Consider the following 14,092-nt stretch of genomic DNA (forward strand, 5'->3'; position numbering starts at 1 on the left):
TCTCTCTCTCTCTCTCTCTCTCTCTCTCTCTCTCTCTCTCTCTCTCTCTCTCTCTCTTGCTTTTTCCTCTCTTTCTCTCGCTCTCTCTCTCTTTCTCTCACTTTTTTTCTATCTATCTCTCTTTCTCTCTCACACACAAACAAGTAAATTTTTTTCTCATGACAAAAGATTCTAAATTTGAATGTTTTTCAGTAAAGGTCAAAAGTGACAAAAATCAGAAAAAAATAGCAAAATGTAGTAAAAAAGATCCCTGGACTTGGGAATCGGGAAAGGTCTCAGTATATATCTGTAACTAACACTTATTAATCGTATGACCATGGACAAATCATTTCACTACTCTGAGACATCAGTTTCTTTATCCATAAGACTGCCATTATCGTGCCTGTGGTACTTTCCTCATTAGGCTCTTAAGAGAATTAAATGAGATAAAGTATGTAAAATACTTTTTAAAACGTGGTTATACATACATGTTAGTTATTATTTGTTCTCAGTGTTTTTGATTATATATTGATGTTTCTCTCAGTTGATGAAGCAAACACTCAGGAAGATAATACTATGAATATAATAAAATTAAAAATAAAAGGCTTAGCTCATGTTAGTACATAATATTTGTTTGATGCTCTAGAAAAATATGCCAATGTAAATTAAAGTCAGGCCTCTCTAACCCTTCATTTATTCAGGAAAGAGCATTAAAATTATAATACTTAAATTTTTAGAGCACTTTATGACTATGAAGCACTTTTCATGCATTATTTATTTGATCTCCATAAGAACCTAGTAAAGTTGGGATTATATTATTATCCATATTTAGCTTATAAAGAACTGAGGTTCCGAAAGTTTTAGTGATTTTGTCAAGGTTATACAGCTTGGAAGTGATAAAGCCAGTTGTCCTGTCTTCTAGTTATAATTCCAAACCTCTTTCATTTATACTTTAGTGCATCCAAAATTTCGTGACTAACTATCCTTCCTTGACCTAGTTCCTTACCATCTACAATAGCAGGAGACAGGGTCGTTTTTCCTGCAGTCAACTGGCACAAAAGTACATGTCCCACAGGTATATTAACTTTTGTCCATCTTTCCTTCTCCATTGTCTCATGGGCCTGAAAGTCTTTCGCCAAGTTGAATGGAAGAGAATGGCCTTGCCTTTTGTATTACCCTTCCCCACCCTGTAATACAGATCAAGCAAAGCCACCATGTTTTGCAACCACACAGGATGTCCAATCTGACCCTTGACCACCAAGAATTCAGATGTATTTCCTGATAGTCCAGACCACAGAGAATGCAAAGCAGATTGCCTCAGAGCCACCACAGTTACAGATGAACTCTCCAGACCCATAGCAGGGCTGACCTAGGATTAGCTTTTTGTGCTTGGTGAGGAGACATAGGAAACAGGCAATCACTTGGTCCTGCTCTATTTCTCTTGAAGAAATTTTCTCCTTTCCCTTTCCTAGCCTCTCAGGGCAACTCTTGTGCCTTAACTTCTCACTTGAAGAAATCATTCACAACAATATCCAGACTATAACTTCCTGGTTTCAATTAACTGCTTTAAGAAATGCTTGTTTTATTTGGTAGTATTTATGAGTTCTCCTTTCTCCTACATAGATTTCATATGTTCATTTATAGCCCACTGAAATGATGACCTGGGCAAAACTCAATATAACTCATTTCAAACAAGGGAGAATTCAGTATAAATTACGGACTAGATAATCCAAGGTAGCTCTGCTTAGAATCACTTTAAACTCATGAGTATACTTTGCGTCTGACTTTGCTTCAAAGAACCACTAATCTCAGTAGCCAAAAAGAGAGGTTACTTCTTGGTTTCTTTTGAAGTAATCTCTGAGCATTCTTTCTAAACTCTCTCTTTAGTGTAGCCTATACCTCTTGTAGTCACTGCCCCTCTTCCACAGATTTTCTACCACCTAGAACTACACTCAAACTCTTCCCTCCTCCCTCACTCACTTCTTTTTTTTTTAAACCCTTAACTTCTGTGTATAGGTTCATAGGTGGAAGAGTGGTAAGGATGGGCAATGGGGGTCAAGTGACTTGCCCAGGGTCACACAGCTGGGAAGTGTCTGAGGTCGGATTTGAACCTAGAACCTCCTGTCTAGGCCTGACTCTCAATCCACTGAGCTACCCAGCTGTCCCCCTCACTCACTTCTCAATCACCTGAAATACAAAACTACTTCCTTTGCTACCTCTGACAGAAAAGAGGTTTCTCCTCCCATCCATCAGTTAATTCAAATAACTTCCTCTTAGGAAGGTACCCAAGAATAAGAGGAAAAGGAGGAAGTCTTCCCCAGACATGACATCCAACAAAGCAATTACAAGTATATCTCAATTTAAGTAAAGCCACCATGTGTAAATTCAGTTGGAAAAAATAAACATTAGATGAGTATAGTTACTTCCTTATTGTTTGCTTAACTTTGGGAAATGATGATTTTACAAAAGATTTCCCTAGAAGATCATTAGGTAGAATGAAATTTAACTTCATAATATCATAATTCTAATTTATCTAGGATTTGAAACTGCTGTCCTTCACATCAAAAACAGATATTGTCTAAATCCCCTAGGCAACACTAGTCCACTTAATTCAACAGGAACCATTAATTAAGCCCTTATTAAGTACAAAGCACTGTGCTAAGATCTGGAGATACAAAAATGTTAAAATAACATTCCCCCAACAAAATAATGATTTTTGAGCCCAAATTAAAGAATAGTTTCAGACACTCATTGATGAACAAAAGTTTAGGACAAGATGGTGTTTGGGTTTTTTTTTATAATGGGATATGATATGTAGAATAGTAGGGAAAGGGTGAGGCTTTTGTACATTCATAGTTGTTGAAACAAACCAGTCTCTCAAGGTTGTTGACATATGGTTGCTAATACAACATCCAATATAATATAATGGAAAGAGCATTGAACTAAGAAACAAAAAACCTGGGTTCTAGCTTAGCTACTTCCTACCTATGAGACTCTGGACAAGTGACTTTAATTCTATTGCTTTCATCTTCTTCATCAGGCAAAGAAGGTGCTGAAAGAGATGGCCTCTGGTGAATACATACTCTTCTTATCCTACAACGTCCACTCAGGAAGAGTAGAGTTCTCTCCACCTCTGGCCTCCTGAAACAAGATTTATATAGGGTGGCTTTACTTAAATCAAGATATACTTGCAATTGCTTTGTCAGAAACCATGCTGAGGAAAGACTTCCTCCTTCTTCCTCATCTGGGAACCTTCCAAAGCAAAATGCACATAGGGGAAACTGCTAGGACTATACTCATGGTTGAAAGGAGAAGCCTCCTTTCTGGCAGATATCAGAGAGGAAGTAATTTTGAGTTCCAGGAGACAAAGAGAAGGACAGGAAAGTAGGAAAAGACTGAGGAAGGTTGATTATCCTCAATCATTATCCCAAAATATTTCATAAAATCAGAGCTGGACTCAGAACTGGAAGGGAAACTAGACATGATCTATTTCAACTTCATGATTTTAAAAATGAGGAAACTGAGAACCAAAGAGATTTTGTGATTTTCCCATTATATTGTGTTATACAAGGAGTAGAGAAAAGGCTAGAATTTGAACACAGGTCATCTGACTCCAAATCCAATGTATTTTTTCCATTGCATCATACTGCCTCCCCCTTCATCTTGACCTCTTTATTGTGCCATGTTACCTCTAATTGTATCACACCATTCTTCCACAGGAGAAAATAGTGAGGGCATGGAAAAAGTCAAAAACAATTCACTGGAGACCACAGTGACAGACTTCATTCTCTTGGGATTGGCTCATCCAGCAAAATTGAGGACCTTCCTCTGCCTGGTCTTCTTTGTTATCTACACTTTGACACAGCTTGGAAACATACTCATCTTGCTCACTGTCTGGGTTGACCCCCAACTAAATGCACGTCCTATGTACATACTTCTGGGAGTCCTCTCCTTCCTAGACATGTGGCTCTCTTCAGTAATTGTTCCACTGATTATCTTGAGCTTCACTCCTGCCAGTAAGGCTGTCCCATTTGCAGGGTGTGTGGCTCAACTCTACTTTTTTCACTTTCTAGGAAGCACTCAATGCTTCCTCTACACCTTGATGGCATATGACAGATACCTGGCAATATGCAGACCTCTACATTACCCTGTGCTAATGAATGGACGGCTATGCACGATGCTTGTGGCTGGAGCATGGGTGGCTGGCTCTATCCATGGTTCTATTCAGGCTACCTTGACTTTCAGATTGCCTTACTGTGGACCCAATCAGGTAGATTACTTTATCTGTGACATCCCTGCAGTGCTGAGGTTGGCCTGTGCTGACACCACTATCAATGAGCTGGTGACCTTTGTAGACATTGGGGTGGTAGCTGCCAGCTGCTTCCTGCTGATCCTGCTCTCCTATGCAAACATTGTCTATGCCATCCTACAGATCCGTACAGCAGATGGGAGGCGAAAAGCCTTTTCTACCTGTGGCTCACACCTGACTGTGGTTACTGTATACTATGTGCCCTGCATTTTCATCTACCTACGAGCTGGTTCCAAAAGCCCACTAGATGGTGCAGTGGCAGTATTTTACACAGTTGTCACTCCATTGCTCAATCCCCTGATCTACACTCTTAGAAACCAAGAGGTAAAGGCAGCCCTAAAAAGATTAACAGGAGCCCGAGGAACTACCAATAAAAATAGATAACTCTTTCCCTTTTCCCTTTACCGACTTCTGGGACTACTACTCCCTTCAGCTATTCTATCTGACCAAGATATCTGGGGTTTTTTTTGTTAATTATTATCATATAATTGGATTGACTGACAGTGCTTAAGATAGATTGGTCTTCAAGTAATACCAATAATTTCCTCTATATGGGAAGTAAAGAAACTATAATTATTATCTAAACTACCTTCCTGATATAAAATGCTATTTTTAGTTACTTACAACTAATAATTCCTTTCAACAAGTATTTTTCTATTATTTTATTCCAGCCATGTATTCCATCCTATTAAGTTTCAGTTATGCCTAATTATGAAATTATATTTATATTATTGTATGAAAAATTCTAATTTATTTTGTTGCTCATCCTGTAATGGTACCCCAAAACCACATTTTTCTACCCTCTTCTTTGCTTTCTCTTCTAAAGAATTACTGCACACTTTTCTACTATGGTTCCTCTTTCTTTGCGACATCAATTATTCTCCACAGTATCTGGATTTAACATTTTAGCTTGGTTTTTATTTCCCTTTCCTCAGGTTTCATCTTAAATAACAGGAGCTTGTGATACTTTGGGGTTGAAAGAAAAGAAGGTAGATTGATCTCTGCCACAGACACTGCAGAAAAAAACAGATATGTGCAATTCTCTGAGTATAACCTAAGAGAATTGGGAAGTGGTGTTGGTCTAAAGGGAGTTCATATATCAGCCTGGTAGTAGTGCCCAAGGAGCATGGAAGAAGGGCTTCAGATTGATAGACTCAATAATATTGAAAAGTTAGTGAATTTTTGTATATCTTGTCCTACTTCTTGTGCTTCCCTTAACAAACTAATGATTCTTATTTCATTTTTTCTTGCATTGTTTGCATTTCTTTTCCCAATTTTTCCTATAAGTCTCTCATTTGATTTTTAAGGTCCTTGTTTAAGCTCTTCCAGGAGTTCTTTTTGGGTCTAACTACAGTTCGCATTTTTCTTTGAAGTTTCACTTATAGCCATTTTGACATTGTTCTCTTCTAGGTTTGTGCCTTGATCCTCCCTGTTGCCCTAATAATTTTCTATAATTAAATTGGTATTTTTAGTGGGGAAGAGGGAATTGTTCATTTTTCTGGTTTGTTATGTAACTTTTCACTATATATTAAAAACTGGGTTCTCTTCCTGGGTTGAAGAAGGCACTGTCCCAAGCATCTTCTTGTGGGTCTCAAGGTTCTCTAGTTCGCATGAGCTTCAAAGCCTATTTGCTGATTTGTAATGGTGGGAAGCCTCACTGCTAGCTTGCAGAAGGCAGGACTTTGCTGTTGGCCTGTACACTAGCGAGCCTTGCTGTTTGTTTACACGGTGAGGGGCCTTGCTGGAGTTTGCACTGGGGGGTAGGGACCTGTTATATAGGTTTAAATCCAGTTGAGGCATCCCTGTTGGACTTTACTGAGGTCAGGGGCCTTGCGGGCAACTTATGTAGGGTTGAGGCCTTGCTGCTGTGGGAGCAGGGTCTTGCTGGATGCTTAGTTTTATATGGAGTCTCACCACTAGCCTTTTCTGGGGCCAGCCCCGATGCTGGCTTTCAGCTTCTCCAAGGTAGGGGCAGGACTTCACCCTTTCCCCTCTGAGGTGTCTCACCTCTTTGCTTAGACTGCCTGCTCAAGACTGTTCTCCTCTCTCACCCTAGGGAGATAAACTTTCTTTTGTTGATTCTCTGAGCTTCAGTGTTGCAAAATCAGATAAGATCTTGTCTTTGTTTAAAAGTGGTTTGGAAATAAACCTACATAAATCATCTAAATCATCGGCATTTCTATGTATTTCCAACAAAGTCCAGCAGCAAAAGTTAGAAAAAGAAGTTCTACTTAAAACCACTCTAAACAATATAAAATACTTGGGATCTATTTGCCAAGAAAAACACAGAAATTAAATTAAGACAATTACAAAACACTTTTCACACAAACAAATTTAGATCTAAACAATTGGAAAAACAATTGCTCACAGGTAGACCAAGCTAATATGATAAAAATGACAATCCTACCTAACTTGATTTATTTATTCAGTGCCCTACCAAACTACCAAAAGAAATTTGATAGAACTAGGAAAGATAATAACAGATTTTATTTGGAAGAACAAAAGATCAAGAATATCAAGGAAATTAATGAAAAAAATGTGAAGGATGGGGGCCCAGCAGTACCAAGTCTTAAACTATACTATAAAGCAGTAATCTTCAAAACAATACGGTACTGACTAAGAAATAGAAAGGAGGATCACTGGAATAGATTAGGGGTAAATGATCCCAGCAATCTAATATTTGATAAACCTAAAGATCCCAGCTTTTAGGATAAGAATTCACTATTTGGCAAAAATTACTGGGAAAACAATTATGGCAAGAATTAGGTATAGAGCAATATCTCACACCCTATACCAAAGTAAGGTCAAAATGGGTATATGATTTAGATATTACAAAAAGTGGTATTGTTAGTAATTTAGGGGAACAATAGAAGAGTTGACCTGTCAGATCTGTAGAGAAGGGAAGAATTTATAACCAAACAAAAGATAGAAAAATACAAAAAGTAAATGTATAATTCTGACATATTAAATTTTAAAGGTTTTGAACAAACAAAACCAATGTGACCAAGATTAGAAGGGAAGCAACAAATTGGGGGAAAGTTTTATAACAAATTTCTCTAATAAAGTCTCATTTCTCAAATATATAGAGAAGTTAGTCAAATTTATAAGAATACAAGTAATTCCCCAACTGAAAAATAGTCAAAGGATATGAATAATCAGTTTTCAGATGAAGAAATCAAAGTTATCAATAATCATATGAAAATATGTTCTAAATTCCTTTAGATTAGAGAAATGCAAATTAAACAATAATGAGGCACCACCTTACACCTATCAGATGGGCCAATATGATAGCAAAGGAAAATGATAAATGTTGGAGAGGATGTGATAAAATTTGGATACATACATTGCTGGTGGAGTTGTGAACTGATCCAATCATTCTGGAGGGCAATTTGGAACTGTGCCCAAGGGGCCATAAAACAATGTATACCCTTTGATCCAGTAATACCACCACTAGGTCTGTAACCCAAAGAGATAAAGAAAAGGGAAAGGACCTACCTGTACAAAAATATTTATAGGTACTCTTTTTGTGGTGGCAAAGAAATTTGAAATTGAAGGGATGCCCTTCAATTGTGAAATGGCTAAACAAATTGTGATATATGCTGGAGATGGAATACTATTGTACTGGAAGGAATGATTTCAGAAAGAACTGGAAAGACCTATGTGAACTGATACAGAATGACATAAACAGAATTAGGAGAGGATTGTACACAGTAACAGAAATGTTGTGGAATGATCAACTGTGATAGACTTAACTACTTTCAGCAATACAATGATCTAGGACAATTCTGAAGAATTTATGATACAGAATGTAATCCACTTCCAGAGAAAGAACTGTTGGAGTCAGAATGCAAATCAAAGTATACACCTGTTTATTTCGGTTTTTGTTGGGGGGGGAGGGTTTTTACAATATGTAAATATGTTCTGCATGATAATACATGTATAACCTGGATTGATTTGCTTGCCAGCTCTGAGGGTGGGGGGATGGAAGAGAGGGAGGAAGACAATTTAGATCATATAATTTGGACAATTTATGTGGGAATTTATTACATGTAACTAGTAGAACAAAAATATCTTTAGAATAAAAATAAGTAATTACTTACCAGCTTTAAAAAAAATAAAGTGGTTTGGGGGAGAATTGGAGAGAGATCAGGCAAATTCTCTCCTCACTCTGCCAATTTGGCACTGGAATTCCAGAACTAAGATTTCAGCTCTTTTTTTATTATTATCATGCAAAACACACTCTCATATTGGTCATTGTTGTAAGAATATACTCAGACAAAACCAAAACCTCAAAATAAAATCATACACTGATGTGAAAGATAGTATGCTTTGATCCACATCCATCCAAATCGAACAGTTCTTTCTCTGGAGGTGGATAGCATTTCCCATCATAAATGTTTCAAGATTGTCCCAAATCATTTGCAGCTCTTTTTTAATGGTAGCAAAGAATTGGAAATTGGAAGTCTTCCAATTGGAATTGGAAAAAATTGAGGAGTTGTCTATCAATTGGTGAATGACTGAACAAGTAGTGGTATAAGATTGTGATGGAATATTATTGTGTAATTAGAAATGACAAGCAAAATTATTTTGGAAAAATCTGGAAGAACTTACATGAATTGGTACATAGTGACGGCAATAATTTTTAATGAACAACTGTGAATGCCCTACTTATTCTGAGCAATTCAATGATCTAAGACAATCCCAAAGACACATGATGGAAAATGTCATCAGCCCTCTAAGAAAAAAACAATGGCGTCTAAATGCAGACTGAAACATACTATATTTCACTTTCATTCTTCCTTTCTCTTTCTTTCTTATTTCTTTTCTCCTCTTCTTCCTCCTTCTCCTTCTTCTCCTCCTCCTCTTTCTCCTTTTTCTCCTTCTCTTCTTCCTCCTCCTCCCTCTTCTTCTTCTCCTTCTCCTTCTTCTCCTTATCCTTCTCCTCCTCTTCCTCCTCCTCCTCCTTCTTCTTCCTCCTTTTCCTCCTCCTTTTTATGTTGTGACCTTCCCAAGGTCACTTATATGTATTATACTTACCAAGCCATTAATCTAATTTCTAANCTTCTTCTTCTTCTTCTTCTTCTTCTTCTTCTTCTTCTTCTTCTTCTTCTTCTTCTTCTTCTTCTTCTTCTTCTTCTTCTTCATCTCTTCCAGAAAATGACTAATTAAAAAATGTTTTATATGATTACACATGTAAAATCTAAATCAGATTGTTTACTGTCTCAGGAAAGAAGAATGTGGCAGGGAGAAGTGAGAGGAGAGAGGGAATTTGGAACTTAATTTTTTAATGAATGTAAAATTGTTTTACATATAACTGTGTTAAAAATAAATTTTTTAAATAATATTTTTAAAGTAAGTCAGTGTTTGTCAAAGTAAGTGGAGTGCTAGGAATTGCAAGCTAGGTACTGGAACAGAGCATGAGAAAGTGTGTATCTACGTAGTTCCTATTGCAGTGATACACCAGCATGAGAAATCAATGATTTCAAAAAATAAGCCAGAGGGTCAGTTTCTCTCCAAAATAATGTATCTAAATCATAGATTCCTGAGCCTGCTCTGTTTGGGAAAGAGACTTTTCAAAAGGATACAGAAAAATCAAAGTCTTATGTTAGTAGTAATGACCTCAGAGGAGAAATGTAAGCTTCTTTGGGGCAAGAATCACTTTTGTTTTTGTTTTTGTCTTTATGTTCCCACTGTGTAGCTTGAAAGTTCCAGTTTAGCATTGTAAGACTGGCTCATCTTTGGTGAGTTTTACAGTACAATTTATGGCAAAAGCTTTTTGTGCCTTACAATAGGTGCCATTTATATTGTCATAAATAATTGAGTAAAATATTAAATATAATATGGAGAAGATAAAATCCTGGGAGGCATCCATGAGAGATCTTCCCAATTTATATTAATTTAATAATCATACTCTTTGGTTTCAGTTATTCAACAGGTTCTGAATCTATCTAAATATACTATCATTCTGCCCACACTTCTCCATATTTTTCACAAGGATTTCATGTGAAGTTGTCAAATGTTTTGCTGAAATTCAAGTATGTTACTTTAATAGAATTTCCCTGACGACCTTGTTATGTCAAAAATGAAAATATTCTGGTATACCCTATTCTAAATAAATTCATGGTGGCCCATACTAATTATTTGTCTATAGGATGTTACTAGCAATAAACATCCAAATGATGAATTTATAGTTTTAATAATCTACCTTAATGGCCTTTTAAAAAATCAAAACATAAAATAAAAACAACTCTGAGGTACCACCTCACACCTAACAGATTGGCTAAAATGACAACAGGGGAGATTAATGAATGTTGGAGGGGATGTGGTCAAATTGGGACATTAATGCATTGCTGGTGGAGTTGTGAACTGATCCAACCATTCTGGATGGCAAATTGGAATTATGCCCAAAGAGTGATAAAAGAATGTCTGCCCTTTGATCCAGCCAAACCACTGTTGGGTTTGTACCCCAAAGAGATCATAGATAAAAAGACTTGTACAAAAATATTTATAGCCGCGCTTTATGTGGTAGCAAAAAACTGGAAAATGAGGGGATGCCCTTCAATTGGGGAATGGCTGAACAAATTGTGGTATATGCTGGTGATGGAATACTATTGTGCTCAAAGGAATAACAAACTGGAGGAATTCCATGTGAACTGGAAAGACCTCCAGGAATTGATGCAGAGTGAAAGGAGCACAGCCAGAAGAAAATTGTACACAGAGACAGATACACTGTGGTAAAATCGAAAGTAATGGACTTCTGTACTAGCAGCAATGCAATGACCGAAGACAATTCTGAGGGACTTATGGAAAAGAATGCTACCCACATTCAGAGGAAGAACTACAGGAGAGGAAACACAGAAGAAAAACAACCGCTTGAACACATGGGTTGATGCAGACATGATTGGGGATGTAAACCCGAAACGACCACACCAATGCAACTAGCAATAATATGGAAATAGTTCTTGATAGATGACACCTGTTAAAACCAATGGAAATGTGCATTAGCTATGGGGGGAGGGGGGAGTAAAGGGAGGTAAAGGGGAAAGTAAGAACATGAATCATGTAACCATGGCAAATTTTTCTAAAAGATTAAAATAAAAATCAGCCTAGCATTTACATGGCTCTACTCTTCTCATTGTACATAGTATTTCAAAGATCACTGACAAGAAGTCATAAATTGCTCTGAAGTTTCTTAAGTACCCTAGGAAGTTTTACATTTGGACCTAATGGTTTTCAATCACTAAAGATAAAAAAGGGCTCTTGACACTTATCTTGGGTTGAAAACTCATATTATTGACATTAATTCTGTACTTCCCCATCTGGAGATTATTCTTTTTAGGAGAAAATGCAAATACCATATGAGTTAAGTGATTTTGCTTTCTCTTTATGATCCATTATCATCTTATCCTCCAATGAAATTATTTCTTCTTTGATTTTCTTCTCACTCCCATTATAGCTTTAAAGAACTCTTCTTTTGTTCCTACAATTCATTATCAAGCTCATATCATACTGAACTTCAGCATTCTTGACCTTACTCTTAAAAGATTTTTTAATTAATCATATTCAATTAACTACCTACTTTGACATCTTGGACTACTTGTCCTGTAGACCTCTTAAGCTTAAGATGCCCCAAGCTGCACTCATATCTTTGACTCAAAACTCTTCCCTGTTCCTAATTTTCCTAATGTTGTTGAAGGCACCACCATCTTCCTACTCCCTCAGACTTGCCGCCTGGATATCATTTTAAATTCTTCACTGCCTCTCACTTTCCAATCTACTGCCAAGCCTGTTGATTCTGCCTTTATAGAATCTTTCATATATGCCCCTTTCTCTTCCATGACACTGCTACCACCTTAGAACACATTCTCATTATTTCATATATGGGTTATTATAACAGCGTTCTGGTTGGTCTCCTGCCTCAAGTCTCATACACTCACACACACACATTATACTCAGTGATAAAAAATGATATTCCTAAAGTGTAAATCTTGATCATATCACTCCCTTATTCAATAACTATTATTATTATATAATTATAATATTATAATAATAATATTTTATTAGCTAATCTTTATAATCATGCTTTAAGGTTTGCAATTTACTATATATATATAAAATCTCATTTGATCCTCAAAACAATTCTCTAAGATAAATGCTATTACCACATCCATTTTACAGATGAGAAACTAAAGCTGAGAGAAGTTAAGTAATGTGCCAAAGGTTACATAACTGGTAAATATCTGAGGTAAAATTCAAACTCAAGTATTCCTAATTCAAAGTTTAAAACTCCGTACACTATACCATCTGACTATATCAAATAGCTCCAGTGTCTCCCTATTGCTTCAAGAATCATATATAAAACCCACTATTTGGCTTTTAAAACAATTCATAATCTGCCCCTTTACTACATTTCCAGTCTTCTGGCGCTTTACTTCTCTCCACATCTTCTCTGATCCAATGACTCTGATCTCATTGCTGCTCATCAAAGAAACCACTCCAAAATACCATGCATTTTCATTCATTGTTCTCTATCTCTAGAATTCCCTCCCTCCTCATCTCTATCTCCTGATTTCTCAGGCTTTCTTTGTATTTCAGATAAAAGTCCACCCTCTGTAAAAAGCTTTTCTAACTCCCCCAAAAGGTATTTTCTTTCTTTTCAGATTATCTCCAATTTATATATATATAAATTATATATGTATGTTTATATATATACACATATGTATATCCTGTATGTACATTTTGTTTGTTGTCAATCTTGTTAGATTAACAGTTTTTGGGGGGCAGACTTTCTTTACAACATCAGTGCTTAGCACAGCACCAGGCACATAATAGGGGTTTAATAAATGTTACTTTGTCTGACCCTGTTTACATTATCTGTACATTTCATTTTAAATTTTAAGTTGACCTATATTCCTAAGCAACTAATTTGTTTTCTTTAGACAGTTGCTCTTTTTCTTCAACACAGCAATCATTTTTGTTAGTGTCATCAGAATGTTGAGCTTAAGAACATTGTCTTGCTTAAACCACCTTCTTTTGTAGAATTTTGGGCCATAAGATCCTATCCATCCTATTTATGAACTTTTGAAAATTTGTGTTCCCAAAATCTAGGACATATATCAGACTATACCCAGTTTTATTCTTTTTAACTATCTAGTTGACAGAATGTCAAAGTTAGAAGGACTTTTAGAGATCGTGTGGTCCAAGCCATGCCTAAATAAAAACCCTCTCTATCAAATACCAAAAAATAGTTATCCAACTTTTACCTAAAGCTCTAAGCAAAGAGGAGCCAACCACCTTGAGAGGTAGCCCATTCTAATATTTATGTTTTTTTCTTGCTCAAGATTAAGTCTAGCTTTCTTTGACTTCCTCACCCCACTATTGCTCCTATTTTTAAATCCATGGGAAACATGATGAGTCTCATCCCTCATCTACATAAAAGCGCTTAAAATACTTGAATACAATTGTCATGGGCCCCCAAAATCTTTATTTCTCTAGGCTAATTGATCTCATTTACTTTAAAAGTTCTCAATTGGCATGATCTCAAGGCCCCTTATCCTAGCCACACTCCTTTGTACTTCTCCAACTTCTCGATTTCCTTCCAAATGTCCAGCCAGAACTGGACATTGTTCTCAAGATGTAGTTTGATCAGAACAGACTGTGATGGAAATATCACCTCTCTAGTTCTGAATACTATGCCCTTCAATGCCACCTAAGGTCACATTGGCATTTTGGCTGCCATAGAACATTTTTTCCTCAGCTTTAATACACTAAAAGATTCATTTTTAAAATATACTGCTCTCTAGT

General features: G+C 36.5%; 1 protein-coding gene across 1 annotated transcript; it reads left to right on the plus strand.

Moving 5' to 3' along the window:
• Positions 1-3,715: 3,715 nt before the first annotated feature.
• Positions 3,716-4,672, plus strand: LOC123236038 (olfactory receptor 10G2). The gene has a single exon (XM_044662294.1). The coding sequence runs from the start codon at positions 3,716-3,718 to the stop codon at positions 4,670-4,672; it is 957 nt and encodes a 318-aa protein (XP_044518229.1).
• The last annotated feature ends 9,420 nt before the right edge of the window (positions 4,673-14,092 follow it).

Source organism: Gracilinanus agilis, chromosome 2, assembly GCF_016433145.1.
Source record: "Gracilinanus agilis isolate LMUSP501 chromosome 2, AgileGrace, whole genome shotgun sequence".
NCBI classification, from domain to species: Eukaryota; Metazoa; Chordata; class Mammalia; order Didelphimorphia; family Didelphidae; genus Gracilinanus; species Gracilinanus agilis.

Excerpts from the sequence above, each read along its gene's own strand:
- LOC123236038 (XM_044662294.1), top strand. The coding sequence starts at position 3,716 with ATGGAAAAAGTCAAAAACAATTCACTGGAGACCACAGTGACAGACTTC.